The sequence below is a fragment of the Choloepus didactylus genome, chromosome 3 (assembly GCF_015220235.1).
Source record: "Choloepus didactylus isolate mChoDid1 chromosome 3, mChoDid1.pri, whole genome shotgun sequence".
NCBI lineage: Eukaryota > Metazoa > Chordata > Mammalia > Pilosa > Megalonychidae > Choloepus > Choloepus didactylus.
The window spans coordinates 189841666-189866373 of NC_051309.1; the positions used below are offsets into that span (position 1 = coordinate 189841666).

The following is a 24708-nucleotide window of genomic DNA, read 5'->3' on the forward strand; positions in this document are numbered from 1 at the left end:
ATCGGCCACCTCCAGTGAAGGTAGCCGATTGTTGATGTGTTACCTTGGACACTTTATGGCCTTCAGACTGTAACTGTGTAAACAAATAAACCCCCTTTTATAAAAGCCAACCCATTTCTGGTGTTTTGCATCCTGGCAGTGTTAGCAAACTAGAATACCCACATTGAGCCAGAGTTTTGGCCTGCAGAGTGAGGGCATAAGAATTGTGCAGTTTCAGCTCACCTGTATAAATGCAGCCTGTACTTTGAGGCAAAACAGCCTCTGAGGATGATTAAGTTACTGAACAGTGCCATCTGGTTGGACAGTCCAGAAAGTGCAAAAGAATACTGACAACTGGCCAGTGAGAGAAAGAAAGAAATATAGAGATCAAAGAAAACCAACAGAAAACCCAAGGCAAAAGAGAGAAAACAACATCCAGAATAAACTAATCAGGAAAATAAGATGCCTAGACAGCAAAAAAATCATGAACCACACCAGGAAACATGAAGATATGGCCCAAAGGAAAAAAAACTAACACCTCAACTGAGATTCAAGAGTTGAAACAACTAATTAAAGGTGTTCTAACAAATCTTCTAAATCAAATCAACAAGTTGAAAGAAAATGTGAGAAAAGAGATGAAAGCTCTAAAGAAGACACTGGATGACCATAAAGAAGAATTTGTAAGCTTGAGAAAACAAATGACAAAACTTATGTGAATGAAAGGCAGAATAGAAGAGAAGAAAAACACAATGGAGACATACAACAGCAGACTTGGAGAGGCAGAAGAAAGGATTACCAAACTAGAGGGCGTAACATTGGAAATCCTACATACAGAAGAACAGATAAGGAAAAGAATGGAAAAATATGAGCAGGGGCTCAGGGAACTGAATGACAACATAAAGCGCATGAATTTATGTGTTATAGGTGTCCCAGAAGGAGAAGAGAAGGGAAAAGGGATAGAAAGAATAATAGAGGAAATAATCAATAAAAATCTCCTAAATCTTATGAAAGTCATAAAATCAGATGTCCAAGAAGCACAGCATACCCCAACAGAATTGATCCAAGTAGACCTACTCCAATACGCTTACCAATCAGATTGTCAAATGTCCAAAACCAAGAGAATTCTGAAAGCAGCAAATGAAAAGCAATCCATCACATACAAGGGAAGCTCAATAAGACTAAGTGTGGATTTCTCAGTAGAAACCATGGGGGCTATAAGTCAGTGGTATGATATATTCAAGATACTGAAAGAGAAAAACTGCCAACCCAGAATCCTATATTCAGCAAAACTGTCCTTCAAAAATAAGGTATAGTTTAAAATATTTACAGATAAACAGACACTGAGAGAGTTCATGAATAGGAGGCTTCCTCTATAAGAAATACTAAAGGGAGTGTTTCTTTAGAGAGGGGAAAAGAGAGCAGAGAGGTTTGGAGAGCAGAGAGAGGTTTGGAGAGAAGTGTAGAAATGAAGATACCAGTAGACAGAAAAAGGGTTAAGATTGGGCATTTGATACTGATGGAGTACAGAATATTCAACAGGATTGATTGTATAGACCCAGAAATGGATAGTACAACGCTGCATGATGGTAGCACAATATTGTAAGTACACTGAACAAAGATGACTGTGAGTATGGTTGAAAGATGAAGGTTAGGGGCATGTGGACATCAGAAGGAAAGATTGAAGATAAAGACTGGGATGGTACAACTGAGTGATCAATGATTGTGATTAAATGTACAAATATAAGAATTTTTTACTTAAGGGATAGCAAATGAATGTCAGCTTTTCAAGGTATTAAAAATAGGATGGTATTGGGGAAAAATTAAACAAAAAACCTAGTACACACTCATTAGCCATGCCTTTTAGGTTATTTAAGAGACCAATTTCAGGAATGCTATGAATTACCTTTTTTAATCACTAAAGCTTATGATTCTGACAGAGAATAGACCCCTGAGTTTTTCTGTCAAAAGTCTCTTGAGATATGCCCTAACATTTGAACTGCCAGGAGACCAAATTTAATGCATGAGAAATTTTACTGATGTTTGGATACATTTCTTGAAATTGAAGATGATGTTGGCATACTCCCAGATTGAGTATGAACTGTATGCTATGATGGGATTGGCACTGATGTTGGCTGTTTCTCAGTATGAATATGAGCTTTGCTCTCTCTTGGAAATGGCACTGATGCTCAAGTTTTCTCAGGTTGCTTCAGATTTTGTTGTGGTTTTCTCTTATGCTGTATTCTTTTCCAAAATACAAAAAGCAAAAAGAAATAGCATAAAGCTAAAACAGTCAAAGGAATAAGCCACAGTATTGCAAAGTAACTCTTTTTATCTTTCTTTTTTATGGGAGCTGGCCCACTGTCAATGCTACCTCCATTTCCTTTTTCCAGGCAGTAGGGTGGGGCCCACTTATCATTGCAATGACATTGATGTTTACTGTTGCAGACACCCCTATTGTTGCAGGTTTCAGGTGAGCAATCACTTTTCAATAAAGACATACTGACACACTTCCTGTGGATGCAGATAACATCTGGGCCACATTCTGTGCCATCTCTCACATCACCGATATCAGGTGTGGTCATTCCAAAATGATAATCAGTACCCCAGCAGGTGAAACTATTGAAGTTAGTCTGAAGCACAGTAGAATGCTCTTGCAAAAAGGGAATTAGTTTCACATTCTCACACTGAACTCTCCCACACAGGATATCAGAAGTATTGCATTTTATATAGTGGCTGCCATTTGTTCCACAGTTACCAAAACGGTCACCTTGGGTGTTGATTTTTTGGTAGCAATTTTTATTTGCACTCTTGGCCTCTTTGCCAAAAATCTCCTTACACTGTTTATTGTGGCTATTACATCTCTTTTCATAGCAATGGGCAGTGTCACTACAGGGATTTCCATTCTGCACATATACATCATCTGGACACTTATGGGATGTTCCATTGCACCATTCTGGAAGATCACATTCATTGACCTGTTCTCTACAAACTTCCCCTGATGGCAAGAACTGGCAGTTTTTGCAACAAAGTCCAAAAGCACAAAGTGACCCAGAACTCAGCCTGCAGTTTGGCAGACAACAGGGATCTTTATCACAATTTTTTAAGGGTCCACAGTCACATTCTTCTTCTCCTTCAACAATACCATTCCCACAACGTTTCAGAATGAAGATTTCCCCTGTCTGTGGAGTGTAGTGCAAACATTTTCCTCGACTGTGAGCAACATACCAAAAGTCACCATAGCTGCAGTTGCTAAATTTAGTTGATGGCAGGTTTTGGCCATTCATTACACAAGCTTTTTTCCCACATGTACATGGATGTTCATCATGACTCATACCTAAAATATGACCAAGGTGATGGGCTGCACTACTTCCAAAAGTGTTCAAAGTTTGCGCTACTAAAGTAACCACTGCACAGTTAAGCAATGGGTGACAAATTCCTCCAAAGAAGGATACACCAGGTAATTGTCTTAAAGCCTTATTTATGTAAAGTTGTATAGCATCATGATGTACCCGGTGAGAAAAGTTTTTTTCTTTCCATTTGATAAATTCCTCTAGAACGGTCTTTCTGTCATCTACTACAATGAAGTTAGATTTTGTCCAGATCTCAATACCAAACAATATTACATTAACACCCAACACATCATAAATGGAATCCACTACATTGACAACATTATATACATCCTCCTGCACCTTAGAGACGTTCTGTTTAAAATGAAGGTATAGAGTATGATCCACCACTACTGCCAATTCAAGAAACCACTCATGGATCCACCAGCCCTCATAGGAGCTTTGCTTCAGAGTGGAATTACTGATCTCTTGGAATTCTAATTTGTGTCCTGTTTCCTCTTGCATAAAGCCAAATTTCATATTTAGGAAATGTGTCTCCTCACTGTCCATCTTATACACCAGATGCTCAAATGTGGCAGAAAACATCATGGGCTGAATTTCATAAATAATGTCATTTATCTGCAGCATTCCTCGAAAGCCCCCAAAACAGGTACTAAGGGCAACCAGGGATTCGGGGTCCCCCTCCACATAACCATGATAGTAGCAGTCGTTCTGGACAAAGGGCTGGTCCTCGAGAAGGGCACCCTGGTCTGTGTAGGTGAACACTGGGAGGTGTCTGGCCAGCAAAAGTTTCTTGACCTTCATGTGGACAATGTGTCTCTTGCCCCCAAAGTGCAGGCTGTAGGAGAGCCAGCCCGGAGCCTTTGTGCCTCTGCCTCTGCCAGTGACCCTCAAGGGAATCACCACTTCTGGGGGGCTGTGATACTGGGAGTGTTCAGCCTGAGTGTGTCCAGAAAAGGACAGGAACACCCCCAGCCAGTGCAGCAGGAGAGCGATCCTCAAGTGCAACAGGGCTTCACTCACAGTCATTATGGAGCCACAATTATGGAGCCATTGGTCCAGAGGAGGGGAAGGCAGAGCTAGGAGTCACACCTGGACTGGCTCCTCCCTGAGGGCTGGTGAGTGTTCTGTGCTAAACTTTAAAGATCTGTCTTCTGGCAGAGTTGGACCATCAGAGTTGCAGCACTATAAATAAAATAAAAAGCAGTTTTTTGATAGGAGTGTTTTTGAGAGGTCCTGTTGGGGGAGAATGAGTAAGGAGTGGGATAAAAGTGATTAGTGTTTGGACGAAGATACAATTTAAGGAACTACCTGAGATCCACTCTTAAATATTGATGGGGCAGAGTGGCAATCAGTAGTGTTTGGAAGAATGGAGTTTGGCTCTAAGTTGATAATTATTGAATCTGAATGATGTGCATATATGGATTCATTATATTGTTCTCTAAATATATGAATATGTATTGACATTTCTAGAATAAGTATTTAAAAGACAAGTGTCTTAGGATGTAAATGTCTCTATCACTTGGGTTGTCAGGAGAGTCCCAATTTACACATATGAAATGGCCTAAGTATTAAAAGCTCTTGTGTTCAATGTCAAATAATAAATTATGACATTACATAAGACATATTAAGAAAAATAGTCTCATATGCTTTGAATTATTCACTATTATTGTCCTTTCCATATGCCTCCCTGTAGCATAAATATTTTTAGATGTCTTTTCTCTACCTTAAGTTTTTCACTAGCCTTGTCAGAAAGGAAGATAGTCTAGAGCATCATCTGTGTTTTTCACAAATATTAGCATCTGTTATATGCCAGCCTTTATTCTTAACAGAGTAAATTATATAAACTTAGTGGTGATTGTATTTTGGAGATATATGGGTATTACTCAAAAAGATTTTGTAAATGATTACATTCTTAAAAAACATTCAAATGTGTATCTATTTCTGGCTTTAGAACAAGGTGATATTTTCCTTGTTCCTTCCCCTTTTGTATATACATCTAAATATCCTGGAAATTAATCAATAGACTGGCTAAAGTTTTCAGGACTTGAGAACTGGTTTTCAATTTATTTTTCCTATATATCCCAGACAGGACACTGGAGAGGCATGTAACCCAGAACCACCAACAGGCATAGGGAAAAACAACTCAACAAAATGCTTGTTCACTGGTCAAATGACAAAGAAGGTGGAAGCTCAAAAAGACCCACTGAGGAGCCCAATCCCCTGGACTACACCTGAGAGCACCAGTGTCCTGATTCACCCAAGTGGCAGCTTCACAGACTTGGCAAGTTGACCCAGTAAACACTCTACAACCAGTACAATGGGGATCATCCAATTTGCCCACTTTGGCACCAACAAAGCCAGATGAGCCAAATTAACCCTCACTACAAGAACAGGTCACTAGCTAGAACTTTGCTTTCAGAAATAGCTGTGAAGTCCCAAGAAGCCAACCCACCCCATACTCCACAACCAGGTCAGAGGAACTCAGGCTAAATGAGGCACAGTAATAGCATCAGTAAAACCTGGCATCTCCAAGTTCTGCACTGAGTAACATGCAAAACCCAAACACATTGTCTTCTGCCCCTGCTCTCTCCAGACATGAAAGTGGGCCAATGACAGCACATCACCCAGAGAAACACATTCTACCTGCACAGGGTACATCTGCAGAATTGAGCTGTGGTTCCATCAGACCAGGAAGAAAAAGGCAGACCCAAAAGACATTGAAAGACCTCTAAAACTCAACTTTCATTGGAATATAGTTCACAGAAGCAAGCTAGAACAGATTATAAACATAATGGTGACTGCCTGCTAGAATAGAAGATTTAAATAGGATCAGAAGTCTCACAGGCAGTTTCTTGAGTCACGTATTCACAAGAACAAAGTGTCCAAAAATTGAAAACCACTTGTTGAACTAAGAACCAGGAAAACCATGATTTGAATGAGAAATGACAATCACCTGACAACAATACTGATATGAATCAGATGTTTTAATTATCTGACAAGGATTTTAAAGCATCCACCATAAAACTACTTCAACAATTACTGTTTTTCTTATGACATAAAATATTGAAATTTCATCAATGCAATAAAATATATACAAAAGAACAAAATTGAAATGTAAAGTAGAAAAATAAAAGAACACAAAGTAAAACCTTACTGCATGGGCTCAATAGTAGAGTGGAGATGACAGAGGACAGAATCAAGTGGACTTTAAGAGGAACATTAAAATTTATTTAAGCTAAACAATAGAGTGAAAATAGACTACAAAAATGAACAGAGACTCAGAGATCTTGGGATTTACAAAAGATTGACCATTGTATCACCAGAGTCACAGAAGAAGTGGAAAAAGTGTGTAGGTCTTCAAAAAACATTGAACATAAAATGACTGAAACATTTCCAAATTTGTTGTAAAACAAACTTACAGATTAAAGTAGCTGAGAGAATCTTGTATAGAAGAAATCTGGAAAATTCTGTACCAGTACACATCATAGCTAAACTTTATAGAAAGAAAAAACTCTTAAAAAACTGACAGAAACAATATAATTCCCACAGAGGAACACCAACTCCAATGAGTGTGTTTTCTCATCTGAAACCAGGGAGGCCCCCAAAAATGTGACACATATTTTTTCAACTATAAAATAAGACAAGAACTGACAATTGGGCAACCTCTATCTGGTATCACTTCCAGGAGTAATGAGGAAACAATGATGTTCATAGACAGCATAGAATGAACGGATTTGTTGCCCATAAGATTAGTAAAGGGAGCTGCAGAAACAGAAAGAAAATGGTAACGAGAAGCTTGGGATCTTCTGAGAGGAAAGAGGAACAATAAAATGGGTAAAATTAGTAAATAAAATATCTTTTATTTCATGAGTTTCTTGAATCATGCATAAGGTTGAAGGCAAAAATTATAACTGTATCACACATCTCAATGTATTAGAGGAAATAATTAAAACAATTTTATTTATAACTTCAGAAAGTAGCATGGACCTAAAGGAAATAAAGTTTTAGTACTTCACTCAAGCTGATATATCACTGACACCAGTAGGCTGTGATAATTTATGTACATATTGTAGGAATTAGAACAATGACTAAATTGTACAAAGGATATAATAAAAACCATGACTCAATCAAAATGAAATTCTAAAATGTTTTAGCAACTTAGTGGATTGCAAGATAAACAAGAGGAATGAACAAAATTTAAAACAAAATAAGATGATATACTGAAGCCCTAATATAAAAATAATTTCTTTATCTAAGTGGTCTATTGGTACCAATTAAAAAGTTATATATTGGCACAGTGGATAAAAAAATGACCCACTGTATCCTATGCTATACTCAAATAACTCACTTCCAAACATAATGATATAGCTAGGTTGCAAGTAAGGGATGGACTATAAAATATCATGGAAACTTTAATATAAAAGGCAGTAATGAATATATAAATATGAGTTAAATTAGATTTCAGAGTAAACAAAATTTGCGGGGAAAAAGCAAGATATATACAACCACAAATATTCAGTCAACCAAAAAGATAGAATTTACTTGAACAAATAAGCATCAAAAGGGAGAGCTTCAGGAGTCTGCCCACTTCATTTATCGCATAGCAGCAAGATCATAAAACACTTGTTGAGTCAGAGTCTAGAATATAGGTTGTCAGATGATGGGATGGAGATAGGGAATGGGAAGTTAAGGCTTAAATTGTACAGGGTTCCTATTTGGAACAATGAAAATATTTTGGTAATGGATAGTGGTGATGGTACCACAACATTGTGAACCTAATTAACAGCACTGAAATATGGATCTGAATGTGGTTAAAAGGAGAAATATTAGGTTCTATATGTGGTAACAGAATATAAATTTTAAAAAATAGACAAATCTAATAAAAGTTAAGAATGTCACAGTAAGTTACAGAATGCTAGTCAAAAATCATCAAGGATATAGAAGAACTGAACAATATTAACTAACAAGATCTATTTGATATTTATAGAACATTCCACCCAACAACAGCAAAGTATGGATTTTTTTCCAATGCCTTGGAATATTCACCAAAGTGACCATATCTTGGCTTATAAAACAAACCACAGTTAATTCAAAAGAATTGAAATCATACAGAATATGCTCTTTGATCTTAATGGAGTGAATTAAAGAGCCTTATCAGAAAGGCATCAGGAAAATCTTTGTAATTGTTGAAATTAACACACTTTTTCATATTCCATGGACAAAGTGGAATCCTTAAAGGAAATATATATGTGTGTATGTATAAATATGTATTTGATCTCTGCATACAATTGAAAACACAACATATCACAATTTGTCAGTGAGCTAAAGCAGTGCTAACAGACAATAATACTAACTGCTTATATTGGAAAAGAAAAAAAAAACTCACATAAATAATCTAAATTCCTATCTCAAGAAACTTAAAGTGCTAGGAAAAAAAAGATCAAAATAAAGAAAAGTAAGTGGAAGTAAGAAAATAATAAAGATAGAAGAAGAAATCAATGACAGCAAAACAGGAAAATGGAGACAATTAGGGGAAAAAAAAGCTGGTTCTTAAAATCAAGACAATTGATAAACCTGTAGCAACACCAAAAAATATAAAAATGAAGACAGAAATTAACACTTTAAGCCAAGAAATATATCCCACAACCCTTAGAAGAATAAGAAAATATTATGATGACTTTATATTAAATAATTTGACAACTTAAAAGAAATGAACTAATGTTAAGGAATCCACAAAGTCTGAAAATTCAGCCAGATGAAATTGATAACCTGAATGGACCTATAACCAGGAAAGAAACAGAATTTTTTCACTTAAATTCACTCACAAAAAAATTTTCAGATCCAGTTATGTTTTACTGAAGAATTTTACCAAACATTTAAAGAATTAACAGCCATATTTAGAATATAGCCAAGGAGTGAACACGTCACAACTCATTTTACAAGATCAGTGTTAGCCTGCTACTAAAAATAGGCATATAAATATAGCACAAAAATTGAAAACTATGGCTACTATTTCTTACAAATTTAGATATAACAATTCTAAATGATGCACAAAAACAATTATATACCACAACTAAATGGAATTTATCCAGTTATGCAAGGCTGCATCAACATTTGAAAATCAGTCATTGTAATCTAGCATATCAACAGGCTAAAGAACAATAGGTATATATTCATGACAATTAACACAGAAAAGCATTTGAAAAAATCCAATATCCATTCATGGTTAATAAAGCAAAAACAAAAACAAAACTATCAACACCCCAGAATAGATGGGAACTTCTCCAATCTCTTAAAGATAAGCTACAAAACAAATCTACAGCTAACATCATACTTAATTATGAGACATTGAACCCTTTCCTCTAAGATTGGAATGAGTCTAGGAAGTCTGTTCTCCGTGTTCTTATTGAAAGAATACCAAAAGTTCTAGCCCTGTCTACATAGAAAACCCAAAGTAAATCTTGCCTCCTCCCCCCCCATAAAAAACTTGTAAATAAAAAGTGATTCAGGAAGGAAAGAAGATACAAGGTCAAAAAAAAACAAAGAAATTAATTTCTTTTCCATATACAAACAATGAACTCAGGAATTTAAAATTAAACACACCGTATTAAATTGCTGCAAATAAAATTTGTAGGTAAAATTTTAACAAAATATGTTCCTATAACTGTATGACAAAATTTACAAAATGTGGATGAAAAAATAAATGAGGACCTAAATAAATGGAGAGAAAAATCATGTTCATGAATTCAAGACTCAACATGTTAAAGATGTTAATTTTCCATATATTTACTTATAAATTGACTACAATTCCTATCAAAATCTCTGCAAGGATTTTGTAGAAAGACAAGTTCATTCTAAAATTGTATGGAAATGGAAGGCTTTGAATAGTCATGACATGTTTGAGAAACAAGAAAAAAGTGGAGGATTTACTTCCCTATATATAAGTTAAATAAGTGGCAAAAGTAAGCAGGAGAGTGTGATACTGGAATAGATATAAACATGTGGATAAATGGGAACAGATTAGAGAACTCTCATTAATGTGCCTACTTAAATTTGACTAAGGAGCAAAAGCAATTCCATAGAAGAACAATGGCTTTTCAAAAACTGATTGTAACAATTGCAATTTCGTAGGTAAATAAAGTAAACCTCAAATCTTAAGCAAAATTAACTCAAATTGGATCAAATACTTAAATTTTTGAAAGTAAAATTATAAAGCTTTGCAACAAAGCATAGGGGAAAAATTTCAGGGGTCTAGGAATAGGCAAAGAGTTCTTAGACCTGACACCAAAAGTATGATTCATTAAAGGAAAATTTATAAGTCATACCACATAAAAATTTTTAAGGTCCCCTGGAAAAAGTCATGTAAAGGGGATGAAAAGACAAATTACAGATGGGAGAAAATATTTTAAATCACATATATGTTAAAAAAAAATTGTCTGTATTATATAAAGAGCACTCAAAAGTCAACATTAAAAAAAAAAAAGAAATCCAAATAAAAAAGACAAAAGGTATGAACAGATTTTCCACAGAAGAGGATACACATGTGGGTAATAAGCACATGAAAATGACATCAACATAATTTGCCATTAGAGAAAAGTAAATTAAAACACAATGAAATATCGCTAGAAACCTATTAGAATGACCAAAAAAGAAAGTCTTCTTGAATCTTTCCTCTGTGACTTCTTCTTGAAAGGCAACACAAATTGTGTTTCTTTTCATGAAGAAACACCGTTTCATGAAGAGCTCACTTCATATATTGATTTTATTAAAACCTGACTCTGAACAATGTGAAGCCCTTTGGAGTGGAAGTTTCCTATTCTCAGAAACCCCATATGCAAGATAGTCCAGAGACTAGGTTCCCACACACTTCAATTTCCAAAGCCACTTTGAAACCACTAAAACAGCAAACATCTGGTTACCCTGCTTTCCACCTTTCTTTCTTAATCTTTGTTCAACTTCCCAAACCCTACACAAACCTAAACTTGTTTTCTTTATGTAAATTTACTCCAGAAATTCATGGAGACCTCAAATAAGTTTTCTTTTAACCCTACTCCATTCATCTCACAAGCCCAATGGATTGTCCCCTCATCCATAGGTGGCCTAGCTCCAGACTCCATCAGTTCAATCACTAGTTGCCAAATTCCTCACTCCAAACCAGATTGATGCTGTCACCTGCTTTCTCCTTTTCTACCAACACAGCAGCCAACACTGCTGGGCTTACAAATAAATACAAAGAACCAATATGTTCAGTGAGTGCTTTTGAAAATGGGGGGACACACTCAGAACAGGGATGAGATACCTTGCCTCTTCACCGAAAAGATCAATTCAGCAACAGATACGTTTTTCAAATCCTCTATTCCTTTTAATCCATTTTCCTGTGTCCTGGGCAGTGCTTCCTTTGCTCTCTGACTTTCTGCATTTCCTCATAGGCCCTGTGGCTGAAGATCTCTGTTTAATGAAGATTTTGATATTTGTCTTACTCCCTGCATCTTACTTCACAAAGTGCTGGGAATACAAAAGAAGGTAACGTCATTATATAAAACTTCTGAGACAAGCATATCTAACTGGTGTGTAAAACTTTAATAAACCTGATGGGCCTCCCATGGCTCCTTGATATGAATGTTTATCTTTTTATCTACTTATTTGGAATGTGGATGGCTGAAAAGAAAAGGGATTATGAAAGATATTGAATCATTGAGAATGAAACGAACCCATATAAATCTGTCCGAATTTATTTCTTATACCTCAGTGTGGGAGAAGGTATTAAGGAAAAATCCTGGAGCCAGTCTATCTTTGTTCACATGACATGATTTTAGGGATGCCAGAGACCACAATATCTGAGAAACATCACATTGTTATTAACAATGTGACCTAGTGCTGATAAAAATCTATGCTCTCCTATAATACAAAGTCTTATATGTATATCAGCAGATTTCCTCTTTATCTTTTATCAACTCTTTCTTTTATTCTCCTCAGACCCTTCAAATCAAATCTAGATCCTAAGTACCATCCCCTCTCCCCCTGTCATTCATAACCTAATTCCATGTTTTCAAACTGTGAGCCAGAACCTATTAAAAAAAGACAAGTTATTGGATAGCATCCAAAAAATGCAATAGAATGGAAAATATTACAGGGCGTGTTAATGTCAACAGGCTATGAACACTTGGCAACAAAGTGTGTGTGTGTGTGTGTTTGTATGTATCCCCTGGTGAACATGTATGCACAAATACTTTTCCCTTTCCTGTTTTATAGCCAGACTTCATAAATGACTTACTAGCAATAGAATTAGCAGTTTTCATGATCCTTTTAATCTACGGCCATAATCACAGATGGTTCGTACTCCCTGTTTCTATTAATACAGATTTTTATTTGAGATCTCACATGGCAAAGGGAAACATAACTCTCCTCTTCATCTTTCAGTTGTTAGAGTTCTAGATTTAACTGCTTAGCAACAGGAAATTCTCAGCTCCACAGAACATGATGATAGACTTTCCAGCTCCTCCCCACTGAGACTCCACATGTCTATAAAACATTATATTTAATTTATCTTAAATATGAATAAATCAGACTAGCATCTTCACGTGCATACTTGGCGGGCTCTACCTACTATTTGCTCCCTTGAACTTCAGTTCTTTTGCTAGTGCTGTTCCTCTGTTGCCAGACAATTTCTTTACCATTGAGACAAACTGTAGAACACTTCACGTAGTTGTAGATGAAGGAAAAACTTTATTCCATTTTAGAGCCTTTTGCAAATAATACAGACAACGACAACTTGCTATCACTTCATACTTTCAAAAATGACTCACAATCATTTAGTATTCTCATGCAAATTTGCTTCAGGTATGTGGGCAACAGACCTAAGACTATTGTCAGAAAAGAAACAGGTAAATAAAATGTAGATCAGTGACATCAGTGAAAAAAAATGTGGATGTAAACTTAATAGATAAATTGACTAGGTTCCAGTTATTCAAGAGGCCTGAGTTGTATATCCTGGTTGGCGGATTTATACACATAAAGTTAGTTATTTATCAATCTTCCAACCTTAAGAAGTTAGTTGTAAAACACAGAGGATATTTTCTCTGATAGTCTGTCCACTTGATATCTATTGGTGTCCTTCCATTAGCCCCCATCATCATAGTAAGTCCAATTTGCAACATTTCCCTCATTGGATTCTTTAGTTTGTATCATGCTTTGGTCAAAACTAACTCCTAAAGAGCAACTTTGTATTTCAGTCATTTAGGCTTAGTTTAATTGTTGTGCTATAACATTTCAATTATCTAATTATCAGAAAGGGGACCAGGATAAAATGTAGAGAACATCATAATTAGAAAAAAAAAAAACTCTTTTTTAATTTAATTAATGTTAATTAATTAGATTTGTTTTTCCTATTTGATTAATTTCTGTGTCATTACTTAAGAAATCTTTACCCAGGCATAGCAAGATGTGTTAGTTATTTTATGGATCTTTTCTTGGTATATCAGTAAATACCTGAAAACAGTTCCTTTATTTAGTACTGTTTCAGGCATACAGTTTATACTCGACTCTTAAGGCTCTAAATTTTAATTTGTTTTATTTAAACAAAACTGCATATCACATATTCTACTTCATTAACCTTGGGAAAGAGTAGAAAATATTTTCATACTTGGGTGAAAACTTGTGTTTTGGACCATTTCTGATAAATTACTGCATTTGATGATTAAAATATGAGTAACTGAGCAAGTATTTTAAGAACTTGGAAAGGCCAATTGTCTTATTGTCCATATACAAAACATTTTCATGGAATAAGCCCAAGACAAATATTGGATTACTTTATGAGTATATTCAGGAGATATACACTGAGGAAACAAACATGTTAATTTGTGGTTGTCAGTAGGTATCGATGATCTGAAATTGGGTTGGTTGTAGTGAACAAATAATCTTTGGAAACTTAAATTGTACAATATTGTTTTAGGGGGTTAAGAGAAAACATTTCATACCTGATTTCTATTATTTGCCCCATGACTCTTTATTTTTTAATGTCCGTGGGTGTCTTTGAGGCTCATGGAAATATTAGTCATAATTAGTCAGATATCTAATGTCTACTTAATCCATGTAGATATCTCAGTGTTAATGATATTTTAGAGAGTTTTATGTCCACATCACAAATCAAACCAACAGAAAAAAATGACAAACTTAGCAAGGCATGTTAGGAAATTAAAAGAGTTTACAAAAAAGAAAGCAGAAAACAGGAGAGCAAGATTAAAATTTTAAAAGAGAAAATAAGAGATGAAAAAGAACATAATTACTAAAGCTAATGTCAAATGTAAATCTCTTGTCCAGATCATGAATATTAATCCAAAAATCTTGGGAACAAGTTCTCATCATTTTGAAGAGACTTGGGAGATGTGGTTTATGACGTCATTTGGTTCTGGACACATTTTGTGTGCCTTGTGAATCAGAACTCCACTGGGACTGGATATCCCCATTTTGAATTGAAAGCACAACTACACTAAGATGCATGGATCCACTGGTGTATGTTCTGGAGTTCAAAAAGCATTTATGATTAAAAATATTTGGCACAGTAATTTTTAGCCCAGTTTTAAGCCTGACCTTTGTTGGTGTCTCTTTCAATGCATTTATTTAGTCTCCTAGTTGGATGCAATAAAGAGTTATATTGAGATATGTCCTGCTTAAAATTGAAGATTCCTCCTTTAGTAGATAATTAAGGACAATGCACTAATTTTCTAAGAGTATCTGACCGTGAAGAATGTACTACAGTGGAGTCTGTCAGAGAAGGAATCAAGTCGTGTCTGTTGGGTCTATTTGCAAAAATTTTGTATTGTGAGGGTCTCTGGTGATTTTGTAGGGTTGATGAGTTTTTCATTAGGACTAAAATTGGGACTTTAGGTTAAAGATAATTTAGCACTTTTGAAAAGTTGGATAGTTTTTATTTGAAACAACCATCAGTGTATTTTTACCTTCCTCTTACTTTGGTCAAATTATGGATTGATGTTTCTATTTGATGAGATTATTATACATGACATTTAAGTATTTTGCTTATAATAATGAGATTCTTTTGAGTCTTTAGAGAGTATTGAAGATCTTCTTCATGAGGGAAAACAAAATGCATAAGATTTTATTTAATTTTCTATTTTTTTACTATTTTATTTTATTTTACTAAATGAGCTTTTAGAAAGGGACAGTTTTTCCCCAATTAGCAAAAGTAAAAAAAAAAAAAAAAAAAAAAAAAAAAAATGGAGCAAAAACAGAAACAATAAAAAATGGTATTACAGTTTAAAGCTTTGAGACAGATAGGGAAATATCATTTGTAAACATTAAAAAGTCCTTGAAGTTGAGGTTAGCGACTTGCCCTACTGGGTTTCACCTGGTTATGAAAATTGGAGATATGACTTGATTAGGTATCCCAAACTTTTCTGGTAAAATTTTCCTCACAATTATATGTAGTGTTTAACAAATTAATGCTATCATTTGAATTATTCTATGTGTATGCATATTACAGAAAGTTGTTTGGGACAGCATTAAATATTTAGACAGTTTAAATCAGACTTTATGTCTTAGTTTTGTGATAAGTTTTTTTTTTAACAAATCCTTTTAATTTAGAAGATAGAGTTCAGAACTATTTGTAATATTGATTGTGCCATGACGACTGAGGGCTGTTTGTTCTATATATTAAGTAATTAAGATAGTTTCTTTATCTTTGATTTTAGTCTAAATAATTGTGTTTCTTTGGATATTTTGTTATCTTTGTAGTAGATATTCAATTACTTTAAACAATGTATTGGAATGTCTAAAGAAATTAGAAGAAAAAACTTTGCTTTTATACTATGAAGTCAGGAACAACCTCTAGATTCATCCCTGCTCTAAGAAGAGCTATTAACTCATGGAACTCTTGCCAGGTAGCAGTTTGTATCCGATCTGAGAATGGTGAGCTGTGGTTAGCAATTATTTTATAACCCCCTAGTACTGGCATTGACCAATAAAATGCATGTCAAACTTTTAAACCACAAGTTCACTTATTTTCACTGCATTCTTTCAACATTCAAAGTATTTCCACAGCTCCTTCGTCATGTATTTTTAACTTTTTCAAAGAAATTTACATTTGGACTTCCATCTTTTCTGATCAGTTGCAAAGATAAACATTTCTTTTCTACAAACAGAAAAGGAAATAGACATGAGTGTCTACAAAGTATTTATTGAAACTATAGAGTGGTCCCTAAAAGTTTTTAGCCAACATTATGATTCTCTGCTTATGAAAAGATAATTGATGGGGAAAACACCGAAAGAGAGTGCTGAGTGGGAAGAACAGTGGCAAATGAGTTTCAGTAGGTAAAATAAAATAAATGCATTTAGAGAAAAATAATTTAAAATATGCCCCATGATGATGGACAGAGTCTGAGCTATCCACGTTGAACCAACAGAGAATTTAATGTGGCTGAAATTACGTCCTGGAGAGGTAGGCCTGAGTGAGTCAAACAAAATTGCCATCTAAATTGCTTTGCATTAAGGGGATTTAATTCCTTCTTATACAAATGCAAAGACCTAACCTGGAGTGGTTCATTGATTCATAATAGCAGATTACAATGACACAGAAAAAAAAAAAAAATCAGAGAAATGGGCCTCAGGAGTGTGCTGGTGTAAGAATAGACCAATATCTGCTTGTTTGATTTATGTTTTATTTAAAAAGATGAATTCTAAGATGGGATATAATGGAAAGCTGAAAAAACTCATGAATGGTATAAAAAGATTAAAACACTTGTGCATTCTTCTTCTTTCCCTCCCAGTCTTTTCTCTTTCCTTTGTAATTGGTTCCTATTCCTATTATTCAAATAATGATTGATGCAGTCCTGTCTGTATTCCTGAACTTAGCAGGATTTGAGACAGCCATCAAATTTCTCATCTTGAAACACTTATGACTGTGGCAACACAAGATCCAGGTGGTTCTCCTTCCACCTTAGTGTGGCTTCTTCTTTATCCTTTGCTGGAGGCTCCTCCTCTGACTCTCTCACTTTGGAGTTCACAAGGGATCCTATTGAGACCCCCTTCCCACATACCACACATGCTCGCTGTGTGTTGTGATCTAGTCCTCTGCGCAGAATATTTCATACTAATTTTCAGGCCTGATCTTCCATTTGAGCTCTGAAATTATTATTTTGGCAGCTACTTGACATCCCCTCTTCAATAATTATTAGATATTGAATTACCCAGCAAGGGCAGGCACAGAACTCCTGATTCCATCCTCATCTCTGACCAATTGCTTCACTTCCAAGTCCATCCCTTGGCAGGTAATGTCTCTATCATCTACCCAGTTTCGCAGACCAAAATCTTAGGAGTAATTCCTGAATTCCTTATTAGTGACAGCTACATAAAATCCATCTCCAAAAATTTTTTATTTTTGCCTTCAATATGTATTCCATATCCATTCATCCTCCATTATCTTTATGATTACCACCTTGGTCTACCATTATCTTCCACCTAGAGTATTGCAATAGCCTTAACTAATCTCCCCACTTCCACATAATAGTGTTATCTAGTCTTTCCAGAATAATAAAGGTAGAGACATGATGCATTATGAGAATTATGAGAGAATCTAACATGAAAATTATAGAAAACTTCTAAAAATGTAAGCCAATTTCCTAACAGTGACAACATAAAACCTCCAATATTATTTATAATAAAATTAATTCTTCTCATTGTGACCTACTAGACCATACTAAATTTGGCCTCTACCTAATTTTCAACCTTACCTCATATCCCTCTTCTTTCTCACTAAACTCTTTTGAAAATGTCCTTTCTCTTATATCTGGAAATGTTAATTATTTTCAGTATCAAGTCCTATTTTTTCTTATCCCATTGTCAAAAATCTCTTCATAAAGATCTTTTTATTATAGGTTCTTCTCCCTCATTCATGTGTCAACTCAAATGTCATAGGGGCTTTTACTGGCCATTCAGTCTTATTTGGTACAATTACCCACTCCTGGAACATTTTATATAAAATCACCCTGTGCTATTTTTTTAAATAATACTTACCCTATGTAAATGACCTTCTTATGCATTTATTTTCCATGATTTGTCCTCTCTGCTCTTTTTAAATAAAATCTCCATGAGAGCTAGTACTTCTGTACACCTAGAACCATTCATGGCTCTTGGTGGGTATTCAATAATTATTTTGAGGGAATAATTAATAAATAACTGAATGGTGTTGCTTTGTAGTCAACCTATTATTAAAGTGAGAGTTATTCCAAGATGTTTGGGAAGGGTAATATCTTTCAAAGAATCAAATGTATTTATATGACACACAGTAATCACAGACCTGATAAGCAAACATTGAATGGCTGTAGATGATAATGGTTTAACTTTTAGAGAATTAATGGTTTTCTCACCATGATCTGGCAGGACCTTTTCTTCTAGTCTTCATGGCTAATGTATGAGAAGCTTCCTCTCTCAAGAGTGTGATCTTCCATGGAGTGACTTGTGTATTCGTTCTGATCACTGCCCATAATGCGTATAGGACTCTCCCCCATGGAATTCTTCTTAGGACTGCAGCTTACCCTGAATCAATCAGTCTCTGAGCCAGCTCTATCTCTATGCCTATAGCTATGGATGACAGGGATCCCTGAATGAAGAAAAAGGAGTTTCTTAACTTCTCTGCACCAATCTGGCTTTGTTAACGGAGATTTGCTGTCAGAGGATCCAGTGGTCTAATTATCATTGTAAAAGAAAAGATTATTTACATAGCTGCTGGCATGTATTTATAATTTATTATTTCAGAGTGATTGGTGTATAAACTGCTTCAAAATGTTTAAATAAATAAACAGTTGGTAACGGGATTTATTAAAATATAATACATAAATTTTAAGATCAGGACAGATTATTCTGCTCTTTCATACCAGATTGTTTTGTACAACTACAAAAGAAAACTCTTACCCTTCTTGTATTTCATGTCTTCTCTCCTGTCACCATACCTTAATATCTGTGTCTCTGGCGATATACAACTTGTAGCTACCTATTTAATTTTAAATGATCTTCTCACCTTCCATCTAGAAGGATCTGTCTAACCCTGTCTGCTTCATCATTTCAGTATCCCTTCCTTTGTAAGGCCTTCTTTGATTTGCTACCTCCTGGAGCTTAGTGAGTAATTGGAGTGATATATTCAGTAAACGTCCATCTTGTCATCCTATTTAAAGATGAATTTTAGTTCTATATTGTAAAATTAATATAATATAACTATGTGTAACCCACCAACCCCAAGGTAGATGTAAATGTTATATGGTCACTAAATACATAATGCACCGGTTTAAATACTGATACAAATTAGATTCCTCAGCTCTGAGGTCACCAAGTAATTATACTGCCATATTTTACACATCTTTTAGCAAGTTAAGTCAAATACAACATTTTATGCTCAGAAATACACCGTAAATGTGTGACACTGTCTTCATGGTGTGTGACTAAAATCTATCCCACCTTTGTCAACGTAATAATTTTAAGAATGTTTCATACTGAATATATGAACAAATCTCCAGTAATAACAAATACAATTCTCTGATGGCCATTCATTTGCTCTTAAATTTTTTCCATTCTATATGTATCACATTCTGAAGATTTAAATAAATAGAAGCAATCATGAAAGGTACAAATCAACAGCAGAGAAGTTTGCCTGATCTATTTCAATCACTTACACTTAGAAGTTACTTCACTTATAGTAGCATCAACTTCCTTATATATACCAATTTTGGGTTAATTTCCAACTTACAATAGACCTAAAAATCTTATGTAAAGTGATTGGTGTATGACAAGAGCTCAAATATATTATTTCCTTTATTTTTAGAGGAGATTTGAGTATTCCATAAATTTTTGAGGCCAGCCATCAATCTTACTGTTGTTACTTTTAAAATATGGCTCTTTATGTCTGGCTGCTCTGAAGATTTCTGTCTTTGGATTTCAGTAGTTTTACTATGACTTGCCTAGGAGTGTGCTTCTTTGTGTTTATCCTGTTTGGAGTTTACTGAACTTCTTGGAGGAGTGGGATAATATTTTTCCTCACTTTTTGGAAAACGCTCAGCCATCATATCTTTGAAAATTACTTCAATTAAATTCTTTTTCCCCTCTTCAACTGGATCTCCAATTTTAGGGATGTTAGACCTTTTGATAAGTTCCATATATCCCTTATCTTATTAACTTTTTATTAATTCATTTTTTCATGTTTACCTAGGGTGGGGATATTTTTCATTTATCTTTCTTCCAGTGAACTAATTCAGAATTCTATTCTGTCAAATTTGTTGAATCTTTCCACTAAGTTCTTAAATTCAGATCTTTTATTTTTACAGTTCTAAATATGCATTTGATATATTTAATAGATTCCAATTTGTCTAAAAATTCTACATATTTCACAATTTTGTTCTTTATTTTGCATTTTCTTTAAGATGTTAATCATATTGGTTTTCTTTTTTTTTTTTTTCATTACATCTTGTATTACTATCTGGCTCATCTCTGAGACAGTTTCTAGTTTTTCTTTAAATTTTTCCTTTTTTTCTCTTTATTATTGGCCATAGTTTCTTGCACTTGTCATCTTGGCAATTTTTTATTGTATGCTAGAATTCATGTATGATAGAACCATAGAAGCTTCAGGTGATATTAGCTCCCACTTGAGAGGTTTCCATCCTTCCTTTGTTAAGATGATAGATAACATCAATATAATTAAGGACTGAGATGTATCAGATTTGAGTGTAGTTTTAGTAATACTTTGTCTAACTCTTATTACTCATGACATCAATCATGGGCTTCCTAGACTTTCAATTGTGAGCCCAAAAGCCTCTATTTCTTCAGCCTTGAAAGAGCTTCACTTCCCAGCTTTTTAGCCTCCTTTCCATGGAACTTCAGAACCAGGCAAGTGTCTTAAAAGGAAGACAGTATATGTGTTTGAGGCATGCCCCCTTCCCCAAGATTTTTGCTCACTGAGTACAAAAGGATTGTAGATGGTTCTGCCTTTTAGAAGCTCGAACCACTCCCCAGCTTCTTATAGAGGACCTAAATTTAGCAAATGTGACTTGAGAAAAATTGAGTTTGAATTTGATGACCATCAAGTTCTAATTTGTCAAATTAGTAGCTTGTCTTGACTAGACAATAAGAGGTTTTCAAGTTACTATTCCCTTAACAGATGTCTTCTAAATGGTTGAGACAAGCCAGGTCCTCAATTCACATCCAAAATTATGAAGTATTCCAGGGGAAAAATGACCTACAATCCAGAGTTGGTTTACCTTCTCTGTAATTCTTATGTCATCAAGTTTTCACTGCTTCCACAGCTCTCTGATGTGTTAAATATAATTTAAAATTTATTTGGTCTAGTTAAGTTTTTTCATAGGAATTACAGGCCTGCCAAGACATACTACATCCTATGTAGAATTGAAAGTATCTTCTTTATTTCCTTCTATAACCAAAAGAACATAGAAGTTGTGAGCCAAGTATAATTATCATACTCTTTTAAAAACAGTTTTAAGAAAACTGTCATCAAAGTTAAGTAATCCTGCCAGATGGTAAAGGGCAGTAGTGAGGAAAACTCACAGAGACTTTTAATTCCTCCTGAATCCTGCTTTCACAATCATACCAATATTATTACTGTATCAGTCAGGGTTCAGTAAGTAAAAGAGAACACATCAGATATCTCAAAGACAGAAAATTACATAAAAGGCATTGGGTGAGTAAGTGTTGAAGAACAGAACAAGTTAAAAGCTACACTGAATTATGAATTGATAACTTAAAGAGGAAGAGTTCTCTCATGGGACTGGGAGCCAAGGAAAGAGCTTGGAGATATTTGAACCTGGAAGACTCTGGGTCCAGCCTTGTGGATCTGGAATTCAGACCTCTGAGCAGTAGCTACTGCTAAGCTAGTACTGAAACATGTGGTACAATGAGAGAAGGCGAAAGAGTTGGGACTCAGGACTCTGAGATTAAGTCATGGGCTAGATGTGCTTGTATCTTCGAAGCTGAAAATGAGATTGTTCTGGGAATTATTTTTTTCTAAGTGGTATATCTTGCCAGGAGGATTGTAGGAAGATGGCAGATTAGGAAGCTCCAGGATTCAGTTTTTCCACCAAAACAATTAAATAGTCAGAAACCATCTGAAATAAATATTTTGCAACTCTTGAGGCTAGTAGAACACTGTATAGCATCCAGATAAGACAGGCAGGAAGAGGCTGGTAAATGAGGGTAGGTAGTACTCTTCATGTGGAACTTACTGGCACCCATCCCACACTCTCAAGCAGGCTGCCATGGGGCCCAGCCCCCAGCCAGCTCACTAGTGTCAGAAATGGATATAAAAACACTCATACCCACAATCATTTTTCAAAGTTCACATTAGTGGTAGCATATGATATTTCTCTTTTTGTGCCTGGCTTATTTCGCTCAGCATTATGTCTTCAAGGTTCATCCATGTTGTCATATGTTTCACGAGATCATTCCTTCTTACTGCCGCGTAGTATTCCGTCATTTGTATATACCACATTTTATTTATCCACTCTTCTGCTGAAGGACATTTGGGTTGTTTCCATCTCTTGGCAATTGTGAATAATGCTGCTATGAACATTGGCGTGCAGATATCTGCTCGTGTCACTGCTTTCCGATCTTCCGGGTATATACCGAGAAGTGCAATCCCTGGATCGAATGGTAACTCTGTATCTAGTTTTCTAAGGAACTGCCAGACTGACTTCCAGAGTGGCTGAACCATTATACACTCCCACCAACAATGAATAAGTGTTCCAATTTCTCCACATCCTCTCCAGCATTTGTAGTTTCGTTTGTTTAATGGCAGCCACTCTAATCAGTGTTAGATGGTATCTCATTGTGGTCTTAATTTACATCTCTCTAATAGCTAGTGAAGCTGAACATTTTTTTCATGTGTTTCTTGGCCATTTGTATTTCCTCTTCAGAGAACTGTCTTTTCACATCTTTTGCCCATTTTATAATTGGGCTGTCTGTACTATTGTCATTGAGTTGTAGGATTTCTTTATATATGCAAGATATCAGTCTTTTGTCAGATACGTGGCTCCCAAAAATTTTTTCCCATTGAGTTGGCTGCCTCTTTACCTTTTTGAGATATTCCTTTGAGGTGCAGAAACTTCTAAGCTTGAGGAGTTCCCATTTATCTATTTTTTTCTTTTGTTGCTTGTGCTTTGGGTGTAAAGTCTAGGAAGTGGCCGCCTAATACAAGGTCTTGAAGATGTTTTCCTACATTGTCTTCTAGGAGTTTTATGGTACTTTCTTTTATATTGAGATCTTTGGTCCATTTTTAGTTAATTTTTGTGTAGGGTGTGAGGTAGGGGTCCTCCTTCATTCTTTTGGATATGGATATCCAACTTTCCCAGCCCCATTTCTTGAAAAGACCATTATGGCTCAGTTCAGTGACTTTGGGGGCCTTATCAAAGATCAGTCGGCCATAGATCTGAGGGTCTATCTCCGAATTCTCAATTCGATTCCATTGATCTATATGTCTATCTTTGTGCCAGTACCATGCTGTTTTGGCAACTGTGGCTTTATAATAAGCTTCAAAGTCAGGGAGTGTAAGTCCTCCCACTTCGTTTTTCTTTTTTAGAGTGTCTTTAGCAATTCGAGGCATCTTCCCTTTCCAAATAAATTTGATAACCAGCTTTTCCAAGTCTGCAAAGTAGGTTGTTGGAATTTTGATTGGGACTGCATTGAATCTGTAGAGGAGTTTGGGTAGAATTGACATCTTAATGACATTTAGCCTTCCTATCCATGAACATGGAATATTTTTTCCATCTTTTAAGGTCCCCTTCTATTTCTTTTAGTAGAGTTACATAGTTTTCTTTGTATAGGTCTTTTACATCTTTGGTTAAGTTTATTTCTAGGTACTTGATTTTTTTAGTTGCTATTGAAAATGGTATCTTTTTCTTGAGTGTCTCTTCAGTTTGTTCATTTCTAGCATATAGAAACATTACTGACTTATGTGCATTAATCTTGTATCCTGCTACTTTGCTAAATTTGTTTATTACCTCTAGTAGCTGTATCATCGATTTCTCAGGGTTTTCCAGATATAAGATCATATCATCTGCAAACAATGACAGTTTTACTTCTTCTTTTCCAGTTTGGATGTCTTTTATTTCTTTGTCTTGCCAGATTGCCCTGGCTAGCACTTCCAGCACAATGTTGAATAACAGTGGTGACAGCGGGCATCCTTGTCTTGTTCCTGATCTTAGAGGGAAGGCTTTCAGTCTCTCACCATTGAGTACTATGCTGGCTGTGGGTTGTTCATATATGCTCTTTATCATATTGAGGAAGTTTCCTTCAATTCCTACCTTTTGAATTGTTTTTATCAAAAATGGATGTTGGATTTTTTCAAATGCTTTTTCAGCATCTATTGAGA

General features: G+C 35.2%; 1 protein-coding gene across 1 annotated transcript; it reads right to left on the reverse strand.

Annotated features, from left to right (window-relative positions):
- Nucleotides 1-2165: 2165 nt before the first annotated feature.
- LOC119530597 (disintegrin and metalloproteinase domain-containing protein 29-like) lies at nucleotides 2166-4370 on the reverse strand. The gene has a single exon (XM_037831518.1). It carries the CDS (start codon nucleotides 4353-4355, stop codon nucleotides 2166-2168), a length of 2190 nt encoding a protein of 729 aa, XP_037687446.1. The 5' UTR covers nucleotides 4356-4370.
- Nucleotides 4371-24708: the final 20338 nt, after the last annotated feature.

Coding starts and splice junctions, on each gene's coding strand:
- LOC119530597 (XM_037831518.1), bottom strand. CDS start 4,355: ATGACTGTGAGTGAAGCCCTGTTGCACTTGAGGATCGCTCTCCTGCTG.